This window comes from Schistocerca serialis, chromosome 2 (genome assembly GCF_023864345.2).
Source record: "Schistocerca serialis cubense isolate TAMUIC-IGC-003099 chromosome 2, iqSchSeri2.2, whole genome shotgun sequence".
Classification (NCBI taxonomy): domain Eukaryota; kingdom Metazoa; phylum Arthropoda; class Insecta; order Orthoptera; family Acrididae; genus Schistocerca; species Schistocerca serialis.
In genome coordinates this window covers 1078889454-1078911269 of record NC_064639.1, presented here as the reverse complement: position 1 = coordinate 1078911269, position 21816 = coordinate 1078889454, and the positions used below count along the sequence as shown (strand labels likewise).

At 42.1% G+C, this 21816-nt stretch overlaps 1 protein-coding gene across 1 annotated transcript in view; it reads left to right on the top strand.

Moving 5' to 3' along the window:
- The window catches only part of LOC126456633 (secretin receptor-like), a 198241-nt gene that overhangs the window by 56696 nt on the left and 119729 nt on the right, over window positions 1–21816 (top strand). Inside the window, exons 5-7 of the mRNA XM_050092377.1 lie at window positions 15546–15714; window positions 15984–16140; window positions 20082–20212. Of these exons, the coding sequence (XP_049948334.1) occupies window positions 15546–15714; window positions 15984–16140; window positions 20082–20212 (457 nt within the window). The remainder of the gene's footprint in view (window positions 1–15545; window positions 15715–15983; window positions 16141–20081; window positions 20213–21816) is intronic.

Genomic DNA, 21816 nt, shown 5'->3' with positions numbered 1-21816 from the left:
AAACTGAGGAACGGCGGAGAGAGCGGTGTGGTGACCACATGCCTCTCCAGTGATGGCTGTGGTCTGAAGATTACACGGCAGCCGATCGGTACAGTTGGGCCTTCAACGACGGTTATGGCGGAGTTTTAGGTTCCTACACTACTGGCCATTAAAATTGCTACACAACGAAGATGACGTGCTACAGACGCGAAATTTAAGCGACAGGAAGAAGATGCTGTGATGTGCAAATGATTAGCTTTTCAGAGCATTCACACAAGGTTGGCGCCGGTGGCGACACCTACAACGTGCTGACATGAGGAAACTTTCCAACCGATTTCTCATACACAAACGGCAGTTGACCGGCGCTGCCTGGTGAACCGTTGTTGTGATGCCTCGTGTAAGGAGGAGGAATGCGTACCATCACGTTTCCGACTTTGATAAAGGTCGGATTGTAGCCTATCGCGATTGCGGTTTATCGTATCGCGACACTGCTGCTCGCGTTAGTTGAGATCCAATGACTGTTAGCACAATATGGAACCGGTGGTTTCAGGACGGTAATACGCGACGCCGTGCTGGATCCCAACGGCCTCGTATCACTAGCAGTCGAGATGACAGGCATCTTATCCGCATGGCTGTAACGGATCGTGCAGCCACGTCTAGATCCCTGAGTCAACAGATGGGGACGTTTGCAAGACAACAACCATCTGCACGAACAGTTCGAAGACGTTTGCAGCAGCATGGACTATCAGCTTGGAGGCGATGGCTGCGGTTACCCTTGACGATGCATCACAGACAGGATCGCCTGCGATGGTGTACTCAGCGACGAACCAGGGTGCACGAATGGCAAAACGTCGTTTTTTCGGATGAATCCAGGTTCTTTTTACAGCATCATGATGGTCGCATCCGTGTTTGGCTACATCGCGGTGAACGCACATTGCAAGCGTGAATTTGTCATCGCCATACTGGCCTATTACCCGCCGTGCCATTGGTTACACGTCTCGGTCACCTCTTGTTCGCATTCAGGGAACTTTGAACGGTGGACGTTACGTTTCAGATGTTTCACGACCCGTGGCTCTATCCTTCATTCGATCCCTGCGAAACCATACATTTCAGCAGGTTAATGCACGACCGCATGTTGCAGGTCCTGTACGGGCCTTTTTGGATACAGAAAATGTTCGACTGCTGCCCTGGCCAGCATATTCTCCAGATCTCTCACCAATTGAAAACGTCTTGTCAATGGTGGCCGCGCAACTGGCTCGTCACAATACGCCAGTCACTACTCTTCATGAACTGTGGTATCGTGTTGAAGCTGGATGGGCAGCTGTACCTGTACACGCCATCCAAGCTCTGTTTGACTCAATGCCCAGGCGTATCAACGCCGTTATTACGGCCAGAGGTGGTTGTTCTGGATACTGATTTCTCAGGACCTATCCATCCAAATTGCGTGAAAATATATTTGTCCAATGAATACCCGTTTATCATCTGTATTTCTTCTTGGTGAAGCAATTTTAATGGCCAGTAACGTATCTGTACACCATGAGAAAGACGGAAACGGGGCAGAGTTAGTAATTACAAAATCCTAGAATACCTACAGCACACAGAGGTATTGAGGTGAAGAACGTGGCAAAACCGATGTACCATGTGATATTCAGTGTAAAATAGAACGTTCAGGAAGACTCAACATACCATATTCTCAAATCATTACATGACAAAAATTACTTCTTGAATAGCTACTATAAATGTGTAGCATATCTAGTTTTTTTTAAAGCAAAGTAAATGTTATCACAGAGTCTTCATAGCAATAACAATTACTGTACATTTAAATCAAACAGGTATCCAAACATTCATAGTGTATATCCAAGAGGTTGTGATTTTTGTAATGTTATACGCCGATGAACAAGTGTTGTCTTCAGTTTTCCAACCGCTGTGCACCTCTTATTTAATTAAAATGGCATCCTCATGACTGAACATCACATGCCATTTCAGTCTTGCAATGTGCTTCACTGCATTACGTAGTCTGTGCTATGTGAACTCGAGGTCAAGAATGATAATCAGTACATTATGATCGCTTTTGTAATCACTAATTGTTGCGAACAGTTTCTCTTTTCGTGGTATTTAGATACCTGAGGTTGCTGTGTATATTCCTTTTCTAGATGGTTCTGAGGAGAAACTCCTCATTCCTTACTGATCAGTCCATCTATTTTCAATATTCTCTTGTAGCGCCACATCGCAAATGCTTCGATTCCGTTCTGTACGGCCTTCCACACAGTACATGTTTCACTACCACACAATGCCGTGGCCCAAACATACATTCTCAGAAATTTCTTCCTCGAATTGAGGCCTGTATTTCATACCAGTGGATTTCTCTTAACCTGTGCTTGGTTGCTATTTATATCGTACTTGTTCCGTACGTCTTAGGTTATTTTGCTGCTAAGGTAGCAGAAATCCTTAACTTCAATTACTTCGTGATCACCTGTTACCATGTTAAGTTTCTTGCTGTTCTCATTACTGCTACTTCTCACTACTTTCGCCTTTCTTCTATTTACTTTCCATCCGTATTCTCTACTCATTAAATTTTGCATTCCAGTCAAAAGTTCGCGTAAATCTTCATCACTTTCAATGGTGATAGCAATGTTATCAGCGAAGCTTATCATTGATATACTTTCACCTTGAATATTAATCCCAATTTTGAACCTTTCTTTAACTTCCGCCATCGTTTCTTCATGTACAGATGGAACACTAAGAGTGAAAGATTACATCTATGTCTTACAATTTTTTCAATCAGAACACTTCGTTCCTGCTTTCTCACTCTTATTGTTCTCTCTTGCTTCTTGTACGTATTCTATGTTACCCACCTTTTCCTATTCTTATCCGTATTTTTTCGTCAATATTTCGAACATATTGCGAAAATATTACACTGTCGAAAACTTTTTCCGTGTAGACAAATCCTATGAATGTGACTAGATTTGTCTTCACTCCTGCTTTCATCATCAAACGCAACGTCAGAATTGCCTTTCTGGTGCCTTATCTTTCCTAAAACCAAACTAGTCGTCATCTAACAAATCCTGAATTCTCTTTTCCGTTCTTCTGTGCAATATTCTTGTCAGCAACGTGGATGCTTGAGCCCTTAAGCTGATTGTGCGAAAATTCTCGCACTTGTTCGCTCTTACAGTCTTTGGAATTGTCTGGATGGTGTTTCTCCGAAAGTCTGACAGTATGTAGCCAGTGAAATACGTTCTACATACCAATGTGAATAGTCGTTTTGTTGCCACTTCCCCCTGTGATTTTAGAAATGTTGATGGTATGTTATCTACCCCTTCTGCACTATCTCTTCAAAATCGACTCCTTTTTCTTCTCGTACCACGATATGAGACAATTCCTCTTCCTCGTAGAGGCCTTAGATGTACTCTTTCCACCTATCGGTCCGGTCTTCTGCATTTAACTGTGGAATTCCCGTTGCACTCTTAATGTTACCGCCTTTCTTTTAATTTGAACGAAGGCGATTTTGATTTTTGCAAATGCTGAGTCAGTGTTTCCAACAATCATTTATTGTTCTATTTCTTCACATTTTGCCCGCTGCCATTTCGCCTTATGTCCCTGCACATCCTATTTATTTCATTTCTGTGACTAGTGTTGCGGGATATTGATGACATTTTCTGAACATTTTTGTATTTCCTTCTTTCATCAACTGAAGCATTTTTTTTGTTACACATGGTTTCACTTCAGTCACCTTCGATGTACCTGTGTTTTTCTTTCCAACTTCTGTGATTATCCTTTTTAGAGATATCCATGTCCTTACGTAACTTAAAATTACACAGTCGCTTCCGGTTTAATTTGCTCAATACCTGTCTTCAGTGTTAGTAAGCATGATGGAAATAGTTTGTACGAATAATTTAATTCCGATTTAAGACCATTTTAATAAAATGGGATCTTACAAAATAAAGTGTATTTACACGTAATGGAATCAAGACACAATGTCAACAATATTGCGAATCGATCTAGGTTAATGTACTGCTCAGAGTAATTTCGATTGTATCAGTGTTATTAGAAAAGTATTGACTACTATGATAATCTCTCTGAATGTTTCCTGATGTCTGTCACACATGAATGACTTTTTCTTCTTTTTTTTCGATCATCAGTCTTCTGAGTGGTTTGTTGCGCTCCGAATTCCTCTCCTGTGCCAACCTCTTAATCTCAGAGTACCATTTGCAACCTACGTCCTCAATTACTTTCTGGATGCATTCCAATCTCTGTCTTTCTCTACAGTTTTTGCCCGCTACAGCTCCCTCTAGTAGCATGTGAGTTATTCCATGATGTCTTAACAGATGTCCTGCCATCCTGTCCCTTCTCCTTATCACTGTTTTCCGCATTCTCCTTTTCTCTCCGTTTCTGCACAGAACCTCCTCATTCCTTACCTTTATCAGTCCACCTAATTTTTAACATTCACCTGTAGCACCGCATCTCAAATGCTTCGATTCTCTTCTGTTCCTGTTTTCCCCCAGTCCATGTTTCACTTCCATACAATGTTGTTCTTCAATTTGTTCCTCACATTAAGTGGACTTCTCTTTGCCAGGAATTCCCTTCTTACCAGTGCTAGTCTGCTTTTGATGTCACCCCCCCCCCCCCCTCGCTGATCCGTCCGTCATTGGTTGTTTTGCTGCCTAGATAGTAGAATTCTTTAACTTCATCTACTTCGTGACCATCAGTGTTGATATTAAATCTCTAGCTGTTCTCATTTCTGCTACTTCTCATTACATTCGTCTTTCAGCGATTTACTCTTATTCCATATTCTGTACTCAATAGAGTGTTCATTCCATTCAGCCGATCACGTAATTCTTCTTCAGTTTCAGATAATGATGTTCAAATGTGAGTGAAATCTTATGGGACTTAACTGCTAAGGTCATCAATCCCTAAGCTTACATACTACTTAATCTAAACTATCCTAAGGACAAACACACACACCACTGCCCGAGGGAGGACTCCAACATCCGCCGGGACCAGCCGCACATCCATGACTGCAGCGCCTGAGACCGCTCGGCTAATCCCGCGCGGCTCTTCACTTTCACTCAGGATAGCTATGTCATCATCGAATCGTATCATTGATATAGTTTCACCTTGAATTTCAATCCCGCTCGGAATCTTTCATCTATTTCCATCATTGCTTCTTCTATGTACAGACTGAACAGATGGGCGAAAGACTATATCCCTGTCTCTACCATTTTTATCCGAGCACTTCGTCCTTCGTCGACATTCATTCTTATTAATCCCTCTTGGCTTTTGTACTTATAGTATATTACCCGTTCCTTCCTATAGCTTACCCCTACTTTTCTCTTAATGTCGAACGTCTTGTACCATTTTACAATGTCTACGGTTTTTCCAGGTGGACAAATCTTGTGAACATGTCTTGATTTTTCTTTAGTCTTGTTTCCATTATCAACAGCAATGTCAGAATTTCGTCTCTGGTGCCTTTACCTTTCCTAAAGCCAAACTGATCGTCATCTAACACATCCACAATTTTCTTTTCCATTCTTGTCAGTAGCTTCGATGCATGAGCTGTTAAGCCGATTGTGCGATAATTCCCGCACTTGTCAGCTCTTGCCCTCTTCGGAATTCTGTTGTTGATGTTTTTCGGAAAGTCAGATGGTATGTCACCAGACTCATACATTCCAAACACCAACGTGAAAAGTCGTTTTGTTGCCACGTCCCTCAATGATTTTAGAAATTCTAATGGAATGTTATCTACTCCTTCCGTCTTATTTGATTTTAAGTCCTCCAAATTTCTTTTTAAATTCTGATTCTAATACTGGATCCCCTATCTGTTCTAAATAGTACGCTGTTTCTTCCTCTATCACACCAGACAAATCTTTCCCCACACAGAGGCCTTCAATGTACTCTTTCCCCCTACCAGCTGTTTCTTATATGCTAAGACAGTCTTTCCGACAATCATTTCTTTTTCGATTTCTTCAGATTTTTCATGCAGCCATTTTGTCTTAGCTTCTCGCACTTGCTATTTATTTCCTTCCTCTGCGGCTTGTATTTTTGTATTCCTAAGTTTCCCGGAACTTTTTTGTACTTACTCCTTCCGTCGATCTCTTCAGTAGTTTTTCTATTACCCATTGTTTCTTCGCAGTTACCTTCTTCGTACCTATGTTTTAATTTCCAGTTTCTGTGATTGCTCTTTTTATAGATGTCCATTCCTCTTCAACTGTACTGCCTACTCAGCTATCCCTCATTGCTGTATCTGTAGCCTTAGAGAACTTCAAGTGTATCTCCTCATTCCTTAGTATTTCCCTATCCCACTTCTTTAGGTACTGATTCTTTCTGGCTAATGTCTTAAACTTCAGCCTACTCTTTATTACTACTATATTATGATCTGTGTCTATATATGCTCTTGAGTATGTCTTACAATCCATTATCTGATTTCGGAATCTCTGTCTGACCATGATGTAATCTAGCTGAAATTTTATCGTATCACCCGGCCTTCTCCAAGTATACCTCCTCCTCTTGTGATTCTTGAACAGAGTTTTCGCTATTACTTGCTGAAATTAATTACAGAACTCAATTAGTCTCTCTCCTCTCTCGTTCTTTGTCTGAAGCCCATATTCTCCTGTAATCTTTCCTTATACTCCTTCTCCTACTACTGCATTCCAGTTCCCCATGACTTAGGTTTTCAGTTCCCTTTATATACTGTGTTACCCTCTCAGCATCCTCATAAACTTCCTCTATCTACTCATCTTCATGCGACGTTGGCATGTATACCTGAAATACAATTGCCGCCGTTGGTTTGCTGTCTATTCTGGTAAGACCAACCCTATCACTGAACTGTTCACGGTAACAAACAATCTGCCCTACCCTCCTATTCATAACGAATCCTACTCCCGTTATAAACTTTTCTGTTGCCCTTGATATCACCCTATATTTATCTGACCGGAAAGCCTTGTCTTTTTTCCATGTCACTTCACTGACCCCTACTATACCTAAATTGAGCCTTTGGATTTCAGTTTTCAGATTTTCTAGCTTCCGTGCCACATTGAATTCTCTGACATTCCACGGTTCGGCTTTCGTTAGTTATTCAATCCTTTTCTCATGGTCACATCCACATTGGCAGTCCCCTCCCGGAGATTCGAATGGCGAGCTATGCTGGAATCTTTTGCCAATGTAGAAATTATCATGTATCGCTTATACCCCCTCATTAGTGCGAAGTAGGTAGACTAATCGTATAGCATAAGAAGCAGTGTGCTAGCTTGTGAAAGCGGGAGATGAGCCAGACACTGAGTAAATTGTACTGGCCTATTACCGACCGTGAGCTGGTACATGGGCTGTCAGAGTGTAATTTTTAGACGGTTTTCCGCGTTCGTTTAGGCAAATGCTCTACTGATCCCCAAATTCCTCATCAGAGTGTGGCGTTCGCGGTGTTATTCAGTGGTTTGGTATGTAACTAATTTGTAAATGAAAATGATAATCTTATTTTATTACAGTGAGTAATTAGTAAATAATTTTTCTCACGTCTAAAGATTTGGTGAAGTTGCTAAAGAACTCCAAGTTAACGTTGTGTTAAAGTGCGGTCTGTAAGTTGTGTAAGTGTCACTAAATCACAGTTCATACAACAGATTCTATACAACTATTGATTATGATGGAAACAGTTATCTTCAGCAAAATGATCATTAAAACCACCGAATATGAGCCGCGCACAACACTGACGTATGTTACCTGAAACAATATTCCTCGTAACTCGTGCTTAATTAATTTCGGCTCCATACATCAGCTAGAAAAGTTTGTTATGAGGATCGTGCTATGAGCACTGTTTTTAAAGAACCAATCTGATTCGAATTATTTTCATTAAAATGAGTTTGGGACCACCGGTGCACATTTATTTTTACACATTTGTATTACCTTCGGCATTTATGTCTGCAGAGTTGAGTAATTTGAATTTGCCGCAGAGACAATTGTTAAGATGGCGGCAGACAATTGATAGAGACTTTCTATTGTTAGAGCAAATAGGATAAGCATTTGAAATGCTTATTAAACTTTACTTTCGTATTGTGCACTATTTAGACTTCATCAAGCAAACATTTGATTTTTTTCTAAGGAAAACACAGACAAAAAAACGCGATACAAATCGTTATCATCAATGGCTGCGCTCCTTGCAGCGGAAAGAAATAATTAACACAGATAATGCTTACTGAGAGAAGAATTTAAGTTACAAATAATTATTCACTCATATTTATAATAATAATGAACTCTATTCTCAAGTAATAATTAACAAATTATTACAATTTCTTAACAGACCTCAGTTTGATATGCGTCTTGCGTCCTGAACCTACAAAAGCCAACCAACAAAAGGTAAAAACAAAGGAAGACGAACGCAAATCATAAAAGGAATTTACAATTATCATTGTCTTTGTATGATACACATCGATATGTCAAATTACATCATAAAATATTATATAAATAATTAATATTTATTTCACTCTATTTCATATGTCGGGTAGATAATGTTTGTAACTATTAGAGGCATAATTTCCTCTCGCCGCACTGTAGCTAAAATTTATCTCGTGGGTGTTACAAGAGCTTACGATACACAAACTGTTGAACTACAATAACATACAAAAAGAGTACAACACTCTATAGAGAAATGGCGCACACGATTTCCCTCCCTTAGGTTACCTTGACGACTGTGGCATTATGAAGGGCTTCCTGCCACATAGGTAAAATATGAAATAAAATTTGTCAAACCCTGAAGAAACGGATCAGTACTAAGCGGGATGAAGTCTAGTGAAAAGAAGAATTAGACTGAAGTAACTTTTCACGTTAGTACATTCGTTACCACTGCTGTAGAATATTATCTGTGGCATATCGCTTGTTTTTATTACGAAATCAAACGTTAATATTTCTTGTACTATTCAGTAAGCACCCTGGTGTTCTTATTCATCTTCGAGTAAGTCAGTTTCATGCCCAAGTGTCGCTAGTATTTCCCCACCTCATAAATGATTTACAATCACATCCAGGTAGAGCTTGGTTCGTTCGTTTTATCCAGTGTTATTACGAAAGCTGTATTTAATTCAGACACAAACGTCGTAGTATGTTGAGCTGCTAATTTAAGCCACTTAAAGCGTCTGTACTATAATAATTTCAATTCGGAAACACATACGGAAAATAATCGTGTCAAAATATTACGGGAATTCAGTAAATAAAATTATAATGCTACTAATACAGATCCCCCCATGAACCACGGACCTTGCCGTTGGTGGGGAGGCTTGCGTGCCTCAAGCGATACAGATAGCCGTACCGTAGGTACAACCACAACGGAGGGGTATCTGTTGAGAGGCCAGACAAACGTGTGGTTCCTGAAGAGGGGCAGCAGCCTTTTCAGTAGTTGCAAGGGCAACAGTCTGGATGAATGACTGATCTGGCCTTGTAACAATAACCAAAACGGCCTTGCTGTGCTGGTACTGCGAACGGCTGAAAGCAAGGGGAAACTAAGGCCGTAATTTTTCCCGAGGGCATGCAGCTTTACTGTATGATTAAATGATGATGGCGTCCTCGTGGGTAAAATATTCCGGAGGTAAAATAGTCCCCCATTCGGATCTCCGGGCGGGGACTACTCAAGAGGATGTCGTTATCAGGAGAAAGAAAACTGGCGTTCTACGGATCGGAGCGTGGAATGTCAGATACATTAATCGGGCAGGTAGGCTAGAAAATTTAAAAAGGGAAATGGATAGGTTAAAGTTAGATATTGTGGGAATTAGTGAAGTTCGGTGGCAGGAGGAACAAGACTTTTGGTCAGGTGACTACAGGGTTATAAACACAAAGTCAAATAGGGGTAATGCAGGAGTAGGTTTAATAATGAATAGGAAAATAGGAATGCGGGTAAGCTACTACAAACAGCATAGTGAACGCATTATTGTGGCCAAGATAGATACGAAGCCCACACCTACTACAGTAGTACAAGTTTATATGCCAACTAGCTCTGCAGATGACGAAGAAATTGAAGAAATGTATGATGAAATAAAAGAAATTATTCAGATAGTGAAGGGAGGCGAAAATTTAATAGTCGTGGGTGACTGGAATTCGAGTGTAGGAAAAGGGAGAGAGGGAAACGTAGTAGGTGAATATGGATTGGGGCTAAGAAATGAAAGAGGAAGCCGCCTGATAGAATTTTGCACAGAGCACAACTTAATCATAGCTAACACTTGGTTTAAGAATCATGATAGAAGGTTGTATACATGGAAGAACCCTGGAGATACTAAAAGGTATCAGATAGATTATATAATGGTAAGACAGAGATTTAGGAACCAGGTTTTAAATTGTAAGACATTTCCAGGGGCAGATGTGGACTCTGACCACAATCTATTGGTTATGACCTGTAGATTAAAACTGAAGAAATTGCAAAAAGGTGGGAATTTAAGGAGATGGGACCTGGATAAACTGAAAGAACCAGCGGTTGTACAGAGTTTCAGGGAGAGCATAAGGGAACAATTGAAAGGAATGGGGGAAAGAAATACAGTAGAAGAAGAATGGGTAGCTCTGAGGGAAGAAGTAGTGAAGGCAGCAGACGATCAAGTAGGTAAAAAGAAGAGGGTTAGTAGAAATCCTTGGGTAACAGAAGAAATATTGAATTTAATTGATGAAAGGAGAAAATAAAAAAATGCAGTAAATGAAGCAGGCAAAAAGGAATACAAACGTCTCAAAAATGAAATCGACAGGAAGTGCAAAATGGCTAAGCAGGGATGGCTAGAGGACAAATGTAAGGATGTAGAGGCTTATCTCACTAGGGGTAAGATAGATACTGCCTACAGGAAAATTAAAGAGACCTTTGGAGATAAGAGAACCACATGTATGAACACCAAGAGCTCAGATGGAAACCCCGTTCTAAGCAAAGAAGGGAAAGCAGAAAGGTGGAAGGAGTATATAGAGAGTCTATACAAGGGCGATGCACTTGAGGACAATATTATGGAAATGGAAGAGGATGTAGATGAAGATGAAATGGGAGATACGATACTGCGTGAAGAGTTTGACAGAGCACTGAAGGACCTGAGTCGAAACAAGGCCCCCGGAGTAGACAACATTCCATTGGAACTACTGACGGCCTTGGGAGAGCCAGTCCTGACAAAACTCTACCATCTGGTGAGCAAGATGTATGAAACAGGCGAAATACCCTCAGACTTCAAGAAGAATATAATAATTCCAATCCCAAAGAAAGCAGGTGTTGACAGATGTGAAAATTACCGAACAATCAGTTTAATAAGCCACAGCTGCAAAGTACTAACACGAATTCTTTACAGACGAATGGAAAAACTAGTAGAAGCCGACCTCGGGGAAGATCAGTTCGGATTCCGTAGAAATACTGGAACACGTGAGGCAATACTGACCTTACGACTTATCTTAGAAGAAAGATTAAGGAAAGGCAAACCTACGTTTCTAGCATTTGTAGACCTAGAGAAAGCTTTTGACAATGTTGACTGGAATACTCTCTTTCAAATTCTAAAGGTGGCAGGGGTAAAATACAGGGAGCGAAAGGTTATTTACAACTTGTACAGAAACCAGATGGCAGTTATAAGAGTTGAGGGACATCAAAGGGAAGCAGTGGTTGGGAAGGGAGTAAGACAGGGTTGTAGCCTCTCCCCGATGTTATTCAATCTGAATATTGAGCAAGCAGTAAAGGAAACAAAAGAAAAATTTGGAGTAGGTATTAAAATCCATGGAGAAGAAATAAAAACTTTGAGGTTCGCCGATGACATTGTAATTCTGTCAGAGACAGCAAAGGACTTGGAAGAGCAATTGAACGGAATGGATGGTGTCTTGAAGGGAGGATATAAGATGAACATCAACAAAAGCAAAACGAGGATAATGGAATGTAGTCGAGTTAAGTCGGGTGATGCTGAGGGTATTAGATTAGGAAATGAGACACTTAAAGTAGTAAACGAGTTTTGCTATTTGGGGAGCAAAATAACTGATGATGGACGAAGTAGAGAGGATATAAAATGTAGACTGGCAATGGCAAGGAAAGCGTTTCTGAAGAAGAGAAATTTGTTAACATCGAGTATAGATTTAAGTGTCAGGAAGTTATTTCTGAAAGTATTTGTATGGAGTGTAGCCATGTATGGAAGTGAAACATGGACGGTAAATAGTTTGGACAAGAAGAGAATAGAAGCTTTTGAAATGTGGTGCTACAGAAGAATGCTGAAGATTAGATGGGTAGATCACATAACTAATGAGGAAGTATTGAATAGGATTGGGGATAAGAGAAGTTTGTGGCACAACTTGACCAGAAGAAGGGATCGGTTGGTAGGACATGTTCTGAGGCATCAAGGGATCACCAATTTAGTATTGGAGGGCAGTGTGGAGGGTAAAAATCATAGGGGGTGACCACGAGATGAATACACTAAGCAGATTCAGAAGGATGTAGGTTGCAGTAGGTACTGGGAGATGAAGAAGCTTGCACAGGATAGAGTAGCATGGAGAGCTGCATCAAACCAGTCTCAGGACTGAAGACCACAACAACAACAACAATACAGATGAGGTTATTAGCAGTATAAAGGAAAATTTCGGAATTTACGACTGGAATAAGTAAAACACCTTTGCATTTAGATATAATGAAAAATATCACATGCAATATCTTTCTATTACATAATGGTTCAAAACATTGCTGGTTTAGTACAATGCTGATCGAAACGTTAGTGAATAATACGTATGCAGAAATGGAAAGTAATCATTCACCGATTCCTTCGTGTGAAAACATACACTGAAGAGCCAAAGAAACTGGTACACCTGCCTAATATAGTGCAGAGCCACCACCAGCACGGAGAAGTACCGCAACACGACGTGGCATGAGGCGACTAATGTCTAAAATAGGGCAGGAAAGAACTGACACCATGAATCCTGCAGGGCTGTTCATAAATTCGTAAGAACACGATGGGGTGGAGATCTCTTCTGAACACCGAGATGGCATCTCAGATATACTGAATAATGTTCGGGTCTGGGGAGTTTGGTGGTCAGCGGAATGTTTAAACTCGTAAGAGTGTTTCTGGTGCCACTCTGTAGCAATTCTGGACGAGTGGGACGTCGCATTGTCCTGCTGGAATTGCGAAAGTCCGTCGGAATGCACAGTGGACATAAATGGATGCAGATGATCAGACAGGATACTTACGTACGTGTCACATGTCAGACCCGTATCTAGACGTATCAGGTGTCCCGTATACTCCAAATGTGCAGGCCCCACACCATTACAGAGCGTCCACCAGCTTGAACAGTCACCTGTTGACATACAAGGTCCATGGATTCATAAGGTTGTCTCCATACCCGTACACGACCATCCGCTCGACACAAATTGAAACGAGACTCATCCGGCCAGGCAACGTTGCTTGTCATCAACAGTCCAGTGTCAGTGTTGACGGACCAGGCGAGGCGAAAACCTTTGTGTCGTGCAGACATGAAGGGTACACGAGTGGGCCTTCGGCTCCGAAAGCCCATATCGATGATGTTTCGTTGAATGGTTGGCACGCTGAGACTTGTTGATGGCCAAGCAATGAAATCTGCAGCAAATTTAGGAAGGATTGCACTTCTGTCACGCTGAATGATTCTCTTCTGTCGTCGTTGATTCCATTCTTGTTGAACCTTTTTCCGGTCTCAGCGATGTTGGAGATTTGATGTTTTACCGGATTCTTGATATTCACGATACACTCATGAAATGATTGTAAGGGAAAATCCGCACTTCATTGCTATCTCGGCGATGCTGTGTGCCATTGCACGTGCGCCAACTATAGCACCTCGTTCAAACTGAATACGTCTTGATATCTAGCCATTGTAGCAGCAGCAACAGATCTAACAACTGCGCCAGACAGTTATCTTATATAGGCGTTGGAGTCGGCAGCGTCGTATTCTGGCTTTTTACGTATCTCTTTATTTGAATACGAATACCTGCACCAGTTTCTTCTTCACTTCATTCCATAGTCCACACACGATTGAAGGATATACTGAGGGTAATGGGTATAAGTGCCTATATTTTTATATGTGGTGGCTTAATATTTACATACATCAGTGTGTTGGTTGTTTTTCCTCTCCGTCAGAGAGTCATCTGACAAACACATCACAACTGTGCTTGCTGATGCTTCCCGCACTGTCGTAACTGCTCCACTAAAAGTGAGCGATTCGTGCTTAGATTGCTCATTGTCCACGAACGGCAAGGTTCTGGTTTCTGGGTTCGACGGATAGTATAGACTAACAATTTTGCGTCGATGTCTTCAAACTTTAACATCTGACCTGGTGTCCAGGGGAAGAGAAGCAATAGTGATTTGCTCTTGCCACATATTGTTGGAGATACTACCCAGCCTAAAAACACAAAGCTTGTAATAGCTGTAATTATTACTCTGTAAATAACGTCAATACGAGTTTAAGGTTGCTCATTACTCCGTCCTCAGTCACCAAAAGAAATATCATCACTTATACCCATTACAGTGTGTGTTTGTAACACTAATCCAACAGAATTTATCAAAAGAATTTTGAATAAACAATAATGAACAGGCCACTATTGTCAGTAAGGATATATCTAATAAAATGAAAGTGTAGAAGCAACCTTTTAAACTGAAATATATTTTCTTTTGAATGTATTGGTTGTACAGGGGCTGCAGTTAAGCAATTTTTCCGAAATACCTCTGTTTCCAGCAGTACTAGTGCCGCATGGTGTACAGGACAGCTCCTTTGGAAAGTAGGAGAGAGTTACTGAGAGATGCAAAGTTGTGAGACCGCGGATTGGGTCATGCTTAGATTGCTCATTGCCCACAAATGGCAAGGTTCAGGGTTCGACTGCCAGTCTGACACACAGTTTTATTCTACCAGGATGTGCAAAACAACGCACATTCCAGTACCGAGTGATTCACTGTGGAAGAAGAGACATTGTCACCTACATACGTGTGAGTAGTTTTTTTACGTTGTGTATTGTGTGTATTAAACCGGAGCCCTAGAAACGACGGAGAGGCTTCGTCTCACCATAGCCCTCAGTGGTTCACAACCCCACCATGGGCCACAGCAGGTCGCCCACCCCACCACCACCCCACACTGGCCCCCAGTGGAGCGCCCCCCCTCCCCTCCCCGGGAACCTCACATACCACACGAGTGTAACCCCAAATGTTTGCGTGGTAGAGTAATTATAGTGTACGCGTACGTGGAAATGATGTTTGCGCCGCAGTCGCTGACACAGTGTAACCGAGGCGGAATAAGGGGAACCATCTCGCATGCGCCGAGGGAGATGGAAAATCGCCTTAAAAACCATCCACAGGCTGGCAAGCACACCGGACCTCGACGCTATTCCGTCGGGCAGATTGGTGCCGGGTACTGGCACACTTTCCCACGCGGGCAGCAGCGCATTAGACCGCAAGGGTATGCAGGCGGGTTTGTTATGTTAAGATTTTTTTTACTCAGTCCACAGTGACCAATATTTCGCTGTATGCCAGCCGAGGGACATGCAGTTATAAACTGAGGAGGTAATGCGAGCTCACTTAAACGCTAAATGCAAATACTCAGTGCAAAGTGTCTGTCTCGTTTATGACCCGTACCGGTGGTTTCAGGCGGCTTCGCTGCCCGCGATACCGGCTGTACATGCACCTCTTCGCCTCCTTCATCTTCCGCTCCCTGATGGGGCTGCTCAAGGACGCGCTCTTCGTCGATGGCGTCGGTCTCGCGTCAGACGTCGCCTACAACGAAGATGGACACATTGTCTTCCTTACTAACAGCAGCGTAAGTACTTGTTAACTGTTACTTCCACTATGTGCACAGCTCAGTACTACTGGTTAGTATTACAGAGCTATTAAAACTGCTTCCTGACGTCTGATAATAGTACAGTCTCACTTTGCCCTTTACGTTTCACTTTACAATAATAAAAGGAAGGGGACATAGCAAGGAAAAGGGAGTAGCACAACTTTACGTGCCGTCCAGTGATGTGTACGACTCGTCAGTGAAGCGCTACCTGTGGCTGAGCAGTGCCGCGTGTTGTTGTGCTGCCGCAGCACTGGCGCTGCAAGCTGGTGACGAGCCTGTGGCAGCTGTCGATCGCGGCCAACTTCTCGTGGATCCTGGCGCAGGGCCTCTACCTGCACAACCTGGTGGTGTTCGCGCTGCCCGCCCACGCCGGGCGCGTCGCCAGCTACGTCGCTCTGGGCTGGGGTAAGTGCTGCACAGCGTATCACTGCACAAGCCTGATTGTGCCACCAACTTCAGCCGGACGCTCTCCGCCCTTAAGAATTTGATAAGATCCTACGCCAATTAGAGATCCAGTTACATAACTACACTACTGGCCATTAAAATTGCTACACCACGAAGATGACGTGCTACAGACGCGAAATTTAACCGACAGGAAGAAGATGCTGTGATATGCAAATGATTAGCTTTTCAGAGCATTCACACAAGGTTGGCGCCGGTGGTGACAGCTACAACATGCTGACATGAGGACAGTTTCTAACCGATTTCTCATACACAAAAGCAGTTGACCGGCGTTGCCTGGTGAAACGTTGTTGTGATGCCTCGTGTAAGGAGAAGAAATGCGTACCATCACGTTTCCGACTTTGATAAAGGTCGGATTGTAGCCTATCGCGATTGCGGTTTATCGTATTGCGTGATTTCTGCTCGCGATGGTCGAGATCCAATGACTGTTAGCAGAATATGGAAGCGGTGGGGTCAGGAGGGTAATACGGAACACCGTGCTGGATCCCAACGGCCTCGTATCACTAGCAGTCGAGATGACAGGCATCTTATCAGCATGGCTGTAACGGTTCGTGCAGCCACGTCTCGATCCCTAAGTTAACAGCTGCGGACGTTTGCAAGACAACAACCATCTGCACGAACAGTTCGACGACGTTTGCAGCAGCATGGACTATCAGCTCGGAGACCATGGCTGCGGTTACCCTTGACGCTGCATTACATACAGGAGCTCCTGCCATCGTGTACTCAACAACGAACCTAGGAGCACGAATGGCAAAACGTCGTTTTTACGGATGAATCCAGGTTCTGTTTACAACATCATGATGGTCGCATCCGTGTTTGACGACATCGCGGTGAACGCACATTGGAAGCGTGCATTCGTCATCGCCATACTGGCGTATCACCCGGCTTGTTGATATGGGGTGCCATTGGCTACACGTCTCGGTCACCTCTTGTTCGCATTGATGGCACTTTGAACAGTGGACGTTACATTTGAGATGTGTTACGACCCGTGGCTCTACCCTTCATTCGATTCCTCCGTAACCCTACATTCAGGATAATGCACGACCGCATGTTGCAAGTCCTGTACGGGACTTTCTGGATACAGAAAATGTTCGACTGCTGCCCTGGCCAGCACATTCTCCAGATCTCTGACCAAATGAAAACCTCTGGTCAATGGTGGCCTAGCAACTGGCTCGTCACAATACGCCAGTCACTACTCTTGATGAAGTGTGGTATCGTGTTGAAGCTGCATGGGCAGCTGTACCTGTACACGCCATCCAAGCTCTGTTTGACTCAGCGCCCAGGCGTATCAAGGCCGTTATTACGCCCAGAGGTGGTTGTTCTGGGTACTGATTTCTCAAGATCTATGCACCTAAATGGCGTGCAAATGTAATCACATGTCAGTTCTAGTATAATATGTTTCTCCTATGAATACCCGTTTATGATCTGCATTTCTTCTTGGTGTAGCAATTTTAATGGCCAGTAGTGTATTTGTTAGGGTGTTAACTCCAAAAGCAAGCGTCCTTAATCGAGCGAGGAGGAAACGTTCCGTGTAAGCAGACTTATGCTTATGAACCACGATAACGACATTCTATTGTTTTAAGGCAAGACAGCCCACTGTGTAATAGCACAATATGGAGACAAACGTTGCATTAATTGGCAATTTGACTGCCTAATAATAAATGTGTCGTAATTTCACTTCTCATTTATTTACTTTTGGGAACTACAGCAAACTCGACTCTACAGCCATTTTTCACTGAATCGTTATCATACTATATCAGTCGGACTGCATGCCATTACTACAGGATAATTCTGAATGACTTACAGCCGAAATTGCAATAGTTTCCAAAAGAAAATAAAAGGACAGTGAAATGCCTAGTACCACTGGTCTATATGACTGCATGAGAACATTGGAAATGTACGGAGTGTTCAAAAAGTCTCTCCGCAATGCCGTATGATTGCTAGCCGCGCGTGCCGTATGATTGTTCGCCTGCCTGGGTTACTTCCCTTCAAGTGGACTCTCCCAACATTCCACTGTTTTCGTTTATCTCAGCCAGCGTCAGGAGTATCGTCTGTGTGTCTCATTACGTGTTGACGTGAACGTTTAAGTTTAGTTCCTTTGTTCGTTTGTTTCATTTTTGTTACTGTGAAAATGCTAACCATTGAAGAACGTGTTTTTAGTCGAACAACGGAGACAACACTCCACATCGCGATACTGTGCGAGATTTGGTTAACAAATTTCGAACCGCTGGTTGAGTGACAGATGCACCGAGAAGTGGTCATCCTAGCATTTTGTCTGAGGATAAACTACTCGATATTTCCGATAAAATGTCCATGAGTCCGAACAAATCAGTAAGGAAACTTGCCCAGGAAATCGATGTTAGTGTCGGAACGGCCCACACAGCTGTAAGGAAAAAATTAGAACGTTTCCCATAAAATGTCAGAGTCGCGCAAGAACTGAAAGATAATGATCATGGGAAGAGACTGCATTATTGTCAATGGTTCAAAAATTTCGTTCAACAAAATGGAAGGGGTATTCTTAATGAAACGTTTTTCACTGATGAGGCGTGGTTTGATTTATCCTGGTACATGAACTCGCAAAATTCTCGTATGTGGAGTACCGCAAATCCATTGTGTTCTCATGAGGAACCACTTCAATCTGTGAAAATACGAGTTTTGATTACAAGTTCCAGACGTCGGATTGTGAGTCCCATCTTTTCAAACGAAACAATAAACGCACAACGATACTGCATTGATATTCTGTACCGTTCATAGGAGAAGTTGTGTTAAGTGAAATACTGAACAGTTATTTTTTAACAAGATGGTGCAACCGCGCATACAGCTCGCGTTTCAATGTCACTGCTTGCTGATGTTTTTGATGATCGCATAATTTCACAGGGACGTTGGCCTCCACGATCGCCTGACCTAACATCACCTGACTTTTTCTTCTGGGGTGCAGCGAAAGCAACTGTCCATAAAAACCATCCAAAATCCATCGATGAACAGAAAACTGCAATATCCTCTTTCACTGCTTCTGTTGCAGAAGAAATGTTACAGCTTGTGTTTGGAAACATGATTAGACTAATTGAATTGTGTATTCAACAACAGGGGGGACACTTGCAACATTGAATGTGAAAATTTGTAAGTAAAAATGAATATTCAATAAATTAATATCTTGTATTTCACTGTGTTTATTTCGGTATACTCACTGCGGCATTCGGCACGCGCGGCTAACAATCATACGGCACTGCGGAGAGACTTTTTGAACACCCCGTATTTCTTCCGTATTTACAAAGCTGTTATTTTTAAAATATGTCACTTTCTTCCTCTGAGTCATATTTACCCAGTCATGTTTTGCTCAGTTTCATATTTGTTAAAAATTACAATTTACTTATGTTTTCTTTCCACTGAATATCAGTGGGTCAGTAGGCCCCAGTTTATTTTTTTTGGTTTTTCTTTTTTGTTTCTTGGATTTAACATCTATAAGAACTGAATGATAAGTGTTACAACGAACAGCTGTAATGTATGTTTTAATTTTAGTTCCTTAAAACAGCGCGAATTTATCCTGTGAAAATTGCGTGGGGTCATCATGACCCAAGTGCTACTCAATGAAACAAAAAAAATTTTCGTAGCCTGAGAGTTAAGCGATTATACAACACCGTGACTCCCAAGAATAATGAAATTATTAAGCCAATTTCATTATTTGGGACTGATCTGCAAAATGATGAGTCCCTATTAGGGAAACGAAGATGTAGTCAATGTCAATGAGTGTTAAAGCAAATCGTAGGATAGGTGTAATTGGTCCAAATATCTCTGCACTGCCCTCCCTCTACTTCTCTCGGAGTTCCGATGTTTGAATGACGTATAGAAGATTTATTACAGACTGTTGCTGATATTTTTCCCAGGAGCGCCTATGGTGGTGGTGGCGACGTGGGCCGTAGCCCGCCTGGAGCTGGAGGACACCCTGTGCTGGACCACCAACCAGCAGTCGCGCGTCTTCCTGCTGCTGCAGCTGCCCATGGCCTGCTCCGTGCTGGTAACCAAGTCTCATTCACTGGTATTGCTACAATGTGTGTTAAGAATCGTATCCAGAATCATGTGTGACTGCAAAGTGAATATTAACTCCACTGTGTAGTTTGAGTACTGAATTGTATTAACATCATTTCTGATTCACGTATGTGTAGTTCCAAATCTTGACTGCATTCAGGTACTTTAAATCAGGATGTAACATGACCCTGTTACTTTAAAAGAACTCATCCCGATATCAGCGATAAGAAGTCTTAGGAAACCTTAAATCTGATGTAGACGGATGATCAAGAGGGGAATGAACCCCATATCTCAAGAATGCTCTCCCATTGTCTTAACCATTGGATTAACTAGCTTGATCATTTTAGATAAAGTGCTTAAAGTAACATGGACACTCGTCTAAGCATAAATTCGAGTGAGAATGATGAACGAGAAGAGACGTTAAGGGTTCAGAAAACAAAAACAAAATGCAGGGAACTGTATTTCCCAGTGGAAAAAGTGAATTTCAAAGACATATAGCCGGCCACTGTGGCCGAGGGGTTCTAGGTACTTCAGTCTCGAAACGCGCGACCGCTACGGTCGCAGGTTCGAATCCTGCCTCAGACATGGATGTATTTGATGTGCTTAGGTTAATTAGGTTTAAGTAGTTCTATGTTCTAGGGGACTGATGACCTCAGACGTTATGTCCCATAGTGCTCAGAGCCATTTGAACCATTTTGAAAGACATATACCAGACCGAGATTCTCATCTTCCAGCAATTCAAGAAATCAGAGGCATAATTCAGTCACTAAAAAGTAACAAAGCACCTGGGAAGGACGGCATAATTGCAGACATGTTAAAAATATATGTTCTCATAAAAATAATTCATGCATTCTCTGCATATAAATGGAAAACTGAAACGATTATATAGGACTGGAAGAAAACCATTATATATCTATTGCATATTCAAGGTTCTATGCAAGCTCTCTTAAACGTAACTGAACAACAAATAGATCAGGCTCCAGGAAAGGTATATGGAATACTATGCAGATTTGGTGCCTGGAAGCAATATTATGGATAAGTCGAAGTACCAACACGTGTGTCTCCGGGAGACGTGTGACCCTGTTGACAGACAAACAGTTTTGGACATTTTAGAACATCTAAGAGTAGAGAGGAAGACTTGAGAACTAATTTGCTGGACCTTCGAAGACACCGTTCCGTGGCAGCCTTGGCGCCTCAAAACTGCCAATAAGGGTTTTGAAGAAAGGCCTGGACCCCTGGATTTGAATTGTCATTCACCACTTATTGCATAGAATGTGATTTATTCGTAAAAGATTTCAGAATTAAAACAAGCAATAAACTTTGCATGGCAATGTAAAGGTTTTTTAAACTCAATCAAAGCCTACGATTTTAAAACAACAATTCAACAACCTGTTGAGGTCATCCAAACAAATTTTGGAGTTCCTTTAAATTAAATTATTGTTCTTTTTTTCTATCTGAAAGCCTTACAATACCTGTGCTATAAGTGGTGAATGAAGATTCAAATCCAGGGGTACAATCCTTTCTTCAAAACCCTTATTGGCAGCGGAAGAGATCAGTAAGTAAACACTTCATTTCACTTGAACCAATTACTGA